This window comes from Quercus robur, chromosome 8 (genome assembly GCF_932294415.1).
Source record: "Quercus robur chromosome 8, dhQueRobu3.1, whole genome shotgun sequence".
Taxonomy (NCBI): domain Eukaryota; kingdom Viridiplantae; phylum Streptophyta; class Magnoliopsida; order Fagales; family Fagaceae; genus Quercus; species Quercus robur.
This window is the reverse complement of record NC_065541.1, coordinates 56,283,195-56,294,900: the sequence shown is the minus strand read 5'-3', so window position 1 is coordinate 56,294,900 and position 11,706 is coordinate 56,283,195. Positions and strand designations below refer to the sequence as shown.

The window sequence follows — 11,706 nt, the reverse complement described above, 5'->3', positions numbered from 1 at the left end:
AGTTCAATTTCTCCTTTTCTTCAGGTATATCACGAGGCGCAGAGCAGGAGGTTGCCCTCGGCAGCGGCTATTCCTCGGCGTGGGCCATAGTCCCTGGACCCTTATGCAGAACGGGCCTGGGCCGCGAATTCACTAGGCCCACGAATTGAGAGGTATTTATGCAGTCTTTGGCCACGCGGTACTTTTTGATGTCCCAGTGTTCGAGGTGCGCCTTTACGAGGCTCCTTTAATCTTGTGGTTGCAGTTGACGTTGGAAGTTGGGCCAGAGCCATTTTGTCTGTAGCGTTCCTTGGGACGCTGCGTGAGTTGACTGCCACCACCTTGTCTTTTCAAATAAATAGGAGGGAGAGAGAGTTGCTTTATATACACACAGCTCCTTCAGTTTCCTCCCAAATCACAACTCCTATATCCAGTGTTGTCCTCCCTTAACATAACATGTTTGAGGCGAAGGTTGGGAAGGAAGAACTCTCTCCGCCACAGAAGCGTCGTGTCCTCATGAGACTCAAAATAGTAAGGTATGGGCACATGAAGCATAAGTTCAGGGGAATACTCCATCTCGACCGGGGGGAAAGGGTGTTTCTCCCCCTTTTAGTCAAAATCCGAAGCAGGTTCTGTTCATACCAGAATCTTGGCGTGTCAGAAGAAAGATTCTCCGCCATCAGTGCCTCTGCCTTGTGGCAGGCAAATATTTAGAGAAAGCCCCTTAACTTCCGGCTCCCTGCACCTTTCCTTCAGCAGTGTGAGGCTCAAGTTGGGTTTCTTTTGCTGCCTGAGTTATGGGCACGTAAAAGCATTGAGGAAGGACAAGGTCTTGGAGCAGTAGCCAACCTCTCCTCTGATCCACTTCCTCAGCTTTGTTTTATTTTCTTGTATCTTTCCTTTTGATTAAGTGGTTAGCTTTAACATAGGCTGATTCCAGCTTTTCATTGTACGCTGTACTATTTCTTTGTTTTAGTAAAAATAGAAATTTATTTACATGTTTTGAGTACTGATCTTTTGGCAACACTACTTTGTGAATGGGTGTGCTCCATGTGTGTGTTTCTTCGAGAATATTTAGAGCAAGATACCTTGAAACATAATCTAACTAACTCTAATCTACCCATACTACCAGGCATTATTCCGATAATTCATAGTAAGTCAAACTTAGGAAACTAACCGGGGTAACAGTTGAATATTCTGTGATAAGCGCGTGAATACCGTCCAAGGCTGAATCTCTACATAATCCATCCGAGCAATCGACTGGGAAGTAGGGAACTTCGATTGTGCTTTTGTGTACTTGGTTTCCCCATGGGCTTGAGTCCGAGGACCATGCAAGGCCTAGGTTCCGTCCAAAACTTATGGTTTTTATTTTGTGTACTTGGTTTCCCCATAGGCTTGGGTCCGAGGACCATACAGGGCCTTGGTTCTGTCCAAAACTTGTAAGATATCTTTTTTGTACTTGGTTTCCCCATAGGCTTGGGTCCGAGGACCATACAAGGCCTTGGTTCTGTCCAAAACTTGTAAGATATCTTTTTTGTACTTGGTTTCCCCATAGGCTTGGGTCCGAGGACCATACAAGGCCTTGGTTCTGTCCAAAACTTGTAAGATATCTTTTTTTGTACTTGGTTTCCCCATAGGCTTGGGTCCGAGGACCATACAAGGCCTTGGTTCTGTCCAAAACTTGTAAGATATCTTTTTAAGTAATTTTTTCTCTATACTTATTTATTTTTCGAAGGTTAACCCCTAGGCCAGGGAGGGGAGAGTTGGCTTGAGGCCGGTAGCCCCTAGAGCTGCCCGCGCCGTTAGCAGTGCAAGGCGTAGCCCCTAGCAGAAGCTTATGTCAGAGCAACAACTGCACGTCGCCGGAGATGGGAAAAACTCGCGAATCTCTGCTTGCTAGAGAGCTGACTCATGCGCCACCCGTGCCAACGCGCAAGCCTCCCCACAGACGGCGCCAATTGTAGGGACACGATTCTCAAACGGCCCAACAATGACGTTGGGCTCGCGCGTGAAGGATCCCTCACAATAAAATTCGTAGAGAGTGGGCTTGAGAGGCTAGCGTTTGATCACAGGGTGTTGGTCCAAACCGGATTTTAAGGAACTCAGATAGGAAAAGGCTTCAGCCTGGATATCCAAGCCCCACAGCTTTATAACTTGAGGGATTGGACTCCTCGGATCAGGTCCGAGGAGCACTAATGTTTTATTTCCGGTTACCCGGCGGTGGGTTTTTCGTGGTGGTGTACATATATTATCCGGACATTCTCATCCCTGGAGTTTTTTCCAGGAAGTGAGATGGGGTCCTCCTCCTAATTAGTTTACCTTTCCTTTTATACTAGCCTACGTTTGTTGTCCTTCGTCCACGTGTAGGGTCAACTTTTCCAGGACTGGTATTTGTCCCGTCAATCTAATCCCAGAATTGTTGGGGATGGTTAATAAAGCCTAAAAATTAGGTTCTGTTAGGTGTAAAGTCTTATCAGTGAAGGGTATTAAGGACAACTTCCCTGAGATATTTTAGATCTTCTTACGGATTTGTTCTTATAGCTCTCTTTTACCCCTTTTGTCAAGGGAGCTTTAGGCTTGCCGAGGACTAAACCGTCCTCGGCTGCATATCTGGGCCATCCTCGGTCTTATACTTTTAAGCTTGGGCCATAACTTTTTTCAACCTGGGCTTGCGGGCTCCCCACGAGCAAGTGGGCCTGGCCTATAAACTATCGGGCCCCACAATAATAATAATAATAATAATAATAATAATAATAATAATAATAATATATTTTGTAATTGATGACACAATGATAGATTAACTATATTACCTATACTATTCCACTTACTTATATGACTCAGACGTGGCAAATAATAAAATTTTAATATTTCATAAATTTCTAATAATTTTATAAATATCGACCTCAGCTTATGTCTTTTTCTTTTCATATTTTTATTCTTGATGGAAATTATTTTCACCTGTATAAATAGGATTTTGTTCTTGATTTTCATAATCTAAAATAAAATTTGGTGATATTTTGCTAATAAAAAATGTTAAATATATTACCAATTTTATTATAAAAAACTTACAAATAAATATGGTAATGAATGTGATTAATATCATTTCAATAACATAATAAATAAATAATAATTTTTTTTTTGGTAATTGATGATATGATGTTAGATTAACTGTATTACTTATACTACTCCACTTACTTATATGACACAGGCGTGGCAAATAATAGATTCATCCTAGCAGCTGGCGAAGAAGTACCATGCATGAAGAGGCTTAGGGGTATTTTGTTTTTTTTGGATATATGAGATAGAAATTTTATTTTAACATAATTTAAGTATATACGACTTATATGACTTAAACGTGACAAATAATAGTTTTATCCTAGCAACTAGTGAAGTACCATGCATGAAGAGGCTTACGATTTGAGGCATTTTTTTTTTTATACAAGATAAAAATTCTATTCTAACCTATTCTAAGTGCATATATGTATGACGCTCCTTTCTAGGGACTTGAATATTGACCCTTGCCCCTCCATACACCCCACAAGAACTTTGTACTTGTGGAGTGACCATCATACCAAGAATGCACGATGGTATTGTGGTAGTTTTCTAAGCTATCATGGATTGACATGAAATAAATAAACTACATGTGTGAATCACATAGGTTAAGTGCATAAATTGCTCCTTATGTCCCTCCACTAAAAATTGATGAAAATTTTGTACTTATAAAATGACTATTACACCTATGATGCGCGATGGTATTAAAGTAGTTTTCTAAGCCATCATGGATTGACATGGAATAAATAAACTACATGTGAATCACATAGGTTAAGCCATAAATCGCTCCTTATGTCCCTCCGCTAAAAATTAATGAGAGCTTAATTGTTAAGCGCATAAATTGTCCTTATGTCCCTCCACTAAAAATTAATAAGAGCTTAATTGAAAAATAAGTAAAGTAGTGGATAGATTGAGGCAATTTGATCAAGTGTGTAATCTCTTAAAAGTTAATAAATCCGTGTTTATCTAATTAATGGGTATCTTAACTTTGCGTCAATGCCTAACCATTGTAGAATGCAAGTCGCAGGTAAGTTCAATCGTTATTTGATTAAAAAAAAGGACCAAATAGAGAGTTAAGACCCGAGAAGAGGTCACGTAAGATTTCTATGATCTAAACTTCGTTGAATCATACTCTCTTCTAAGAGATATGACCCTGATGGGTTGTTGCGTTGGTGGACATGATAGACTAAAAAATTATATTTATATTTTAATCTAATACTAGCTTATATATCTCGAATTCTTTGCAAGTATTGGTGTACTGGTTACTTAATCAATTCAATATTCATTCATCTAAACAAATATATATATAGTCAAAATTTCACCAGTTATCACCCTCAGCTTCTTATCAATCCAGCTTCGCATGTTGACTTCACTTGAAAGATTCTACACCCTAAGCCTCTTGAAATTGAAGCTCAGATAAGAAGAAGATAAGTCAATAGTCCTAGAAAAACACATACAAATACGTACACAAAATTACAAATAAATAATTTATCATTAAAAAAAGACAAGTTGAGAAGAACAGCAAACTATTATATTCAACCCAAAGTTATCATTTTAAAAATGTCCGCCCTATTCTTGTCCTTCTCCCTCTCACTCTCACTCTCACTCTCACTCTCACTCTCACACACCTACAAATTCATTTCTATATATACACTACTTGTTTCTTCTTACACCATTACAAACTTGTGAGAGACTTATCCAAAGAAAAAAAAATTGTGACTGTGTAAGAGTATTGTTACAACTTAAAGAGTGAAAGAAATGGAGGGTGCTAAACCCAAAGGTGGTGGTGGTTTGGCTAGCAAGAAGTCCTTTATCATTCAATTACTCACAGGGTCATGGTTCATGGTGTTCGCGTCATTGCTAATCATGTCCACCGCAGGCACACCCTACGCGTTTGGCCTATATTCTAACGTGCTCAAATCAGTGCTCGGCTATGACCAAAGTACTCTCAATTTGATCAGCTTCTTTAAAGACGTTGGCACCAACGTTGGAGTCCTCTCTGGCCTCATTGCCGAGGTCACACCAACATGGTTCGTTTTATCAATTGGTGCAGTCTTAAACTTTTTTGGGTACATAATGATATGGCTAGCCGTGACTGAAAGAATGGCCAAGCCCCATGTATGGATGATGAGCTTGTACATCTGTCTTGGGGCAAATTCAACTGCTTTTTCTAACACTGGAGCACTTGTAACCAGCGTGAAAAACTTCCCCGAAAGCCGTGGGGTTGTGTTAGGGCTTTTGAAGGGTTATGTGGGACTAAGTGGTGCTATAGTCACACAACTATATCATGCTATCTATGGTAATGACTCAAAGTCTTTGATTTTGCTTATAGCTTGGCTTCCAGCTGCTATATCTTTCCTTTTTCTACGAACTATAAGGATCATGAAGGTCAATCGGCAGAAGAACGAGCTCCAAGTTTTTTATAATTTCCTTTATATATCACTTGGCCTAGCTGGGTTTCTAATGATCATGATCATAGTGCAACAAAAGGTTACATTCACGAAAAGTGAGTATAGTGGTAGTGCAGCTGCAGTGTTAATCTTGCTCTTTCTCCCACTTGCTGTGGTTATCATGGAAGAGAATTATATTTCAAAGAGCAAGAATTTTTCAATGATTGACACCGAGAAGTCCAGCACGGGAACTACACCATCTCTTCCAGAATCAACTCTTGCCAAAGCCAATTTGATCACTGAAGTACAGGACACAGAAAAGCATGTTTCATGTTGGAAAAACGTGTTTAAGCCACCGGAGAGAGGGGAGGACTATACCATACTACAAGCACTCTTCAGCATCGACATGTTAATACTGTTCTTCTCAGCAATTTGTGGCGTTGGAGGCACTTTGACAGCAATAGACAATTTGGGACAAATGGGAACTGCGCTTGGATACCCAGCTCGAAGTATTAGCACCTTTGTGTCTCTTGTGAGTGTATGGAACTATCTTGGACGTGTGGTCGCTGGTTTGGTCTCTGAAATTCTATTGAAAAAATACAAGTTCCCTCGACCTCTCATGCTGACTCTAGTGCTCCTATTAGCATGTGTTGGTCACCTTCTAATCGCGTTTAATCCTCCCGGTGGTCTCTATGTTGCATCGATAATTATCGGGTTTTCTTTTGGTGCACAATGGCCATTAGTTTTCGCAATAATTTCTGAAATTTTTGGATTAAAGTACTACTCCACTTTGTACAATTTTGGGTCAGTGGCTAGCCCCATTGGACTATATGTACTCAATGTGAAGGTCACTGGACATTTATATGATAAGGAAGCTAGAAAGCAACTGGCTGCCGCAGGAAGCATAAGAAAGGCTGGGGAGGCTTTGAATTGTATTGGGGTTGAGTGCTTCAAATTGTCTTTCATTATAATTACTGCTGTGACATTGTTTGGCTCGCTTGTTTCCCTTATTTTGGTTCTTAGGACTAAGAAGTTCTATAAGAGTGACATTTACAAGAAGTTCCGGGAGGAGGCGCGGGCGGCCGAGAAGGAGATGTCTATCGCCGGAAACAGCATTGGATCGCAGGACACAAATAATGGCCAAAGACGTTGACTTCAACTATAAAAGATATCACATATTAGAAGAAAGAGATGGAATGACTTGGTTTATTTCAAGAGGGAATAATGGATGCGTATGTTTTATTTTATTTTTTTATTTATTTATGAGGATGCGTATGTTTTAAGTGTAAACATTGTATTTATCTGCGATGCAAATTAAAGTAGGTGATATATACTTCAACATGGTAGGATCGATTTTAATTATTTTTCTTTTAGATTTTTGTTTCTTGTTTTATTTCAAATCTGTCTTTGCATGGAAAGGTTCGCTTCGCGTGAACAAGTTTATTCAAGAGGGTATTCTCAAAAAGAAAAAGAAAAAGAAAAAGAAAAAAAAAAAAAAAAAAAAGAGGTGCGGTTTGGATTCAGCTGAATGTTGCGCGTCCGCGTTTCAGCTTTTTTTTTTTTTTTTTTTTTTTTTTTTTTTTTTTTTTTTTTTTTCATTTCATGCGTTTTGCAGAAAGGCAGGACAATTAACACTGTAGCATTACTGTAGCAGTACTGTTTATATATTGTAGTAGTACTGTTCATCAGACCCACAGTCACTTTATTCATAAAAAATATTAAAAATGGGTCCCACGATACTATTCACACATTTAAAAATTATTTTGCTACAGTATTTTTAGTTTTTAGTTTCAGCAACAATAAGTTCAATCCAAACGGACCCTTAATTCCAGAGGAAATCAGCACTGGTACACTGTTCATTACATATGAATAGTAATTTTTTATACGTACTATAATATTTTCAGTTTTCAATAAAATGAGTTGTATTCAAAAGAAGCTATAATGTTCTTTATATGTAATATAGCAAAATGGGTCTAAGTGCAAATATTGTAGGATTTTCATTATTCTTTTATTTATTTTTTATTTCCAGATTTGTTCTTGCATGCAAAGCTGTCTCTTCATGTTTTACATCATTACAGGAGTGGTCAATTGTCATTTGGTATAGCCTAGGAGTATCACGAACAAAATTGTCAGTTGCGATACGTTCCAAATAGAGTAGCCAAGAATACGTAGTATTGGTTTAGACTAGTATGAAATTGAGCCAAATTTCTACTCATTTTCGCCCTCAATTCTTCTAGGACCACAATTTAATAACATTTGCATCATGATGGGTGAATTATTACTTTCATTTGAATTCAAAATTTTTTCTCTACCATTTACAAGTGAACATATTCGGATTATGGTAAGAATTGTAGCATAAAATTTGTGTTCATATATACTTTCTTTTTGAGAGTTACTTAGTTTGAACAAGAATTTGGTATCCGCTAAAGATTGAAGAAAAATGATTTATCTGTTGTGTTAGAGATGCCTAAACCTCAAATTCATCGACATATTTAACGTCAAAATCAATTGAATATAATAATTATAATACTAGAAAAATTGGAATTTCCTAATTCGATCTTCCCTCGCAAGACAGAGGGCTAGAAGGGGGCATATATAAGCACAAAAGCGAAGGGGTGGCTTGCGAGAGTAATAAGTAATTGGCCTGGGCCTCGCAAGGGGTAGAAGTTGGCACCCTTATGCTTACGTTCACGGTTAGCCTAAAACGAGTCTTTGACAATGAGCACCACAACAATTGGTGGTTGACCATACCTTATTTCCCATCATGTGTGTCATGTAGCTAGATCGTGTGCTCATTGCCAAGTTTTAAAGTGAGAGGTTAAAGAAAGAGACATTAAGGGCATTAGAACATAAGCAACTGATAACAGAGAAAGAAGATAAAGAGAGAAGGTAAAAGAGGGGGTCGAAAAAATTACTTTGCCTCCTTTGTTGGAAATATCTTAAATATATTGGTTTATTTGGCTTAAAAAATTAAGTTGAGTAAAATTGCAATTGTAATTAAAAAATAAAAATTTAAAAATTCGTTTACATAAAGTTACTGAAAGTACACCTATTTATAAAATAAATAAACTGTTTAAAAAAATTAAAAAATAAAAAGAAGAGCAGGAATTAACAATTTTATTGCAAGTCTATACCTGAACGGCACTTATTGGGATGAAAATCTTTTGTGAAAGATGCAGACTTTTCAAAAATGACGCAATAAAATAAAATAAAATAAATTGAAAAACATGGTAGAGCTGGTCCCAGATGTGAAAATGAAAATCTCCGATAAGCCTGGGACTTCAAAGTCTAAAAAGGCTTTGTCAAAAAAAAAAAAAAAAAAAAAAAGTCTAAAAAGGCGTGTGGTTGCTTTTACAACATAATGAGCTGGGTCATTTTGTGAAAGCGGTAAATCAGCTAGCGGATGTTTTCGATGCAATAAGCCCTTTGCACGAACAACTTTGGACCACCCCTATTTTTCTTCATACTTTATTGAAGTGATAGGTTGCCAGAAATGAGAAACCACTTTCGCATAAATTTACTATTAATATCACTTTTATTTTCATTAACTATGTAATCAAAAACAGATAAAAAATAAAAAAATGTAATCGTGAAAATAGATGCCATTAGACTAATAATGTTGCAGTAGCTCTACCTGAGTGGAATTATTCCTATAAATTCTAATTATAGAAATTCTATTATAACTAGAAAATTACGTAATTATGGTGATTCTATTATAAATTCTTGTCATTGTCATGTAGTCAATGATATTAGTATTTTTTTTTTTGGATTCAATTTTTAAAAAAAATATTTTTCTTTGTATTGACAATTTAAAGTTTTTATAATAATTGGATGGTGAAAATCTTAAAATCCTATTTATTCATTTTGAAACAAGTATATTAGATTTTCTGATCACATTATCAATAAGTTAAATAGAAATAAAAATACTGATAGTCAAAAATTTTAAAATATTGATGACACAGCAAAATCCAATTTATGTATATAATTTTAAGAATTTCTCTATTAAATTTCCCTATAAACTCTTAGGAATCTTAATTAGGGATGGCAATGGGGCGGGGAGGGATGGCAATGGGGCGGGGAGGGGCCGAAGGATGAGATCTTCGCCCCCGCTCCGCTTGGATTTTTCTTGCCCCATCCCCGCCCCGCCCCGCATGACGGGGAAAATTTCTTACCCCATCCCCGCCCCTTAAGGCCCCGTGAAGACCCGCGAAGCCCCGCCTTACACCGTAAAACTTTATTTATTGTTAATTTTCCCTACAACTATTACCATTTTTTCAAATAAAATGACATGTTTCAATAATAAAAATATACTTGAAATTATAAATAAATTTATCCTATCAAATCAAACTAATTTTTAGCAAAAACTAAATAATATTATCTAAATGTTTAACAAGACAATATCACAACAAAAATCTCATAGTATGACACAATAAAATAATCCAAACTCCTAATACATAACAAAATAAAAATTTCCTAGTTCTTCAAAAAGAATCTCCACTTTCTTCCATCATTGTGACACCACTTTCTTCTTCATCATCATAATCATCCAAGATATTTTGGAATTTATCTTCAATTCCATCTATGGTAGATGAAGAACCTAAAAAAAGATAAAATAAATTCAATCAAATAGTGGGGTTTTAGGGTACGATAAAATTGCAATTTAACCTTTATTAATGCGGGGCGGGGTGGGGCGGGGTGGGTCTAAAAAGTGTAAACCCATCCCCGCCCCATCCCCGCCCCACCACCTTTGCGGGGCGGGGAAAACCCGCATGGGGCGAAGCGGGGAGGGGCGGGTCAAGCGGGGCGGGGAAAAATTGCCATCCCTAATCTTAATCCATCTTAAGCCCACATTTTCTGCTTAATGCTTCTCTTTTGTAAGAGAAAATTTGTTTAATTTAAGTACCATTCATTTTTAATTGTTGACGAAGGATTCCAAAGTTTTATAATTTAGACCATATTCGTATTATATTATGAAACGTGCATAGTTTCTACTTGGATTTGTTTAAGTTTTTAAGTATCGAATCCTTAAAGAATCAGCCTGATATAACTTATACCTAGTACGAGCAATGGATTTTCTTATATGTTCACCGTCCAACACATGTGCTGAACATGTATTAAAAACTTTTTTCAGCTAAAAAATTCTTCGATTTAATTCTGATTTTTCTTTGTTGTAATATGGCCTAAATTGGTCAACAGCTTTGGCCGAATTCAATGTATGTTAGGATTCTACGTAGCCAACCTTGGCCGACTTTGGAGTTGTATACTTTGGAATAGTAACTTACAAGGTTCAAGAACACTTTTACCCTAATTTTGTGCACAATTTGCTAAAGTGGTCAAGGTGGTGGACAATCATTTTAACAATGACCTACAATTCAACTAGCTCAGTGCATTGTGACAAAAGTTGTTTCCCTAGACTTATTAATGATATATTGATTGATGTCTCGCTCTTTGTATTTTATTCAAAGTCTTTTGTTATTTTTTAGAGCTAGTTTATTTAGGTTTTGTGTGAGATTTGTGATACTACTATAATTTGTTTAATTCATTAGTAAAACTTTTGCTTCAACACTACTCGTTAACGCAAGTTTACTCTCAACCAAATAATTTGTTTAATTCTTATAAGCTTAACTTTGATGCGGCTGCTTTCAAAGCTTCTAATTCAGTTGAGATTATAGCTCATGATTGGCATTGGGAAGTTATTGTTGCTTTGTCTCAGCCTATCCCGACTTCTCACTCAGTTGTAGACACTACAAAAAAATGGGGCTATCCCAGCATTTGCAAAACCATTGGGATAGCCCCAAAAAACGCCGGAATAGGCCAAAAATGCCTATCCCAGCGCTTTTTTTACTGGCGCTTTAAACTGCCATGCAGTGACAGTAGGTATAGGTCCCAGCACTTTTCAGACCCTGTTCTGGCGCTTTGTCATTTTGTCAAGACAGTCTAGACCAATAGTTTTAAGACCTGTACCGGCGGATTTCAGGACCTATACTGGCGCTTTTTAATTACAAAAAGTGCTGGTATAGGTGTGTATTTATACTAGCGGTTTTGAAACTGCCCCTATAGGGTAATTACAGAAATATGAATACAACCTGTGCTAGTGCTTTTAAACTGCTGTAATAGGTATTTCCTATGCCGGCGCTTTTGAAAAGCGCTTGTATAGGTCTTCAAAGGAAATAGTATTAAGGCCTATACCAGCGCTTTTAAACCGCTGTAATAGATTCTGCCAATGCCAACGCTTTCAAAAGCATTGGTATAGGTCTTCAATGGATATAAAAATTAGCCCTATACT

The 11,706-nt window shown here is 37.2% G+C and overlaps 1 protein-coding gene across 1 annotated transcript; it reads left to right on the top strand.

The window, feature by feature from the left end:
• The first annotated feature begins 4,627 nt into the window (after positions 1 to 4,627).
• LOC126697179 (protein NUCLEAR FUSION DEFECTIVE 4-like) lies at positions 4,628 to 6,799 on the top strand. Its single transcript, XM_050394066.1, has one exon. The coding sequence runs from the start codon at positions 4,789 to 4,791 to the stop codon at positions 6,571 to 6,573; it is 1,785 nt and encodes a 594-aa protein (XP_050250023.1). The 5' UTR covers positions 4,628 to 4,788; the 3' UTR covers positions 6,574 to 6,799.
• The last annotated feature ends 4,907 nt before the right edge of the window (positions 6,800 to 11,706 follow it).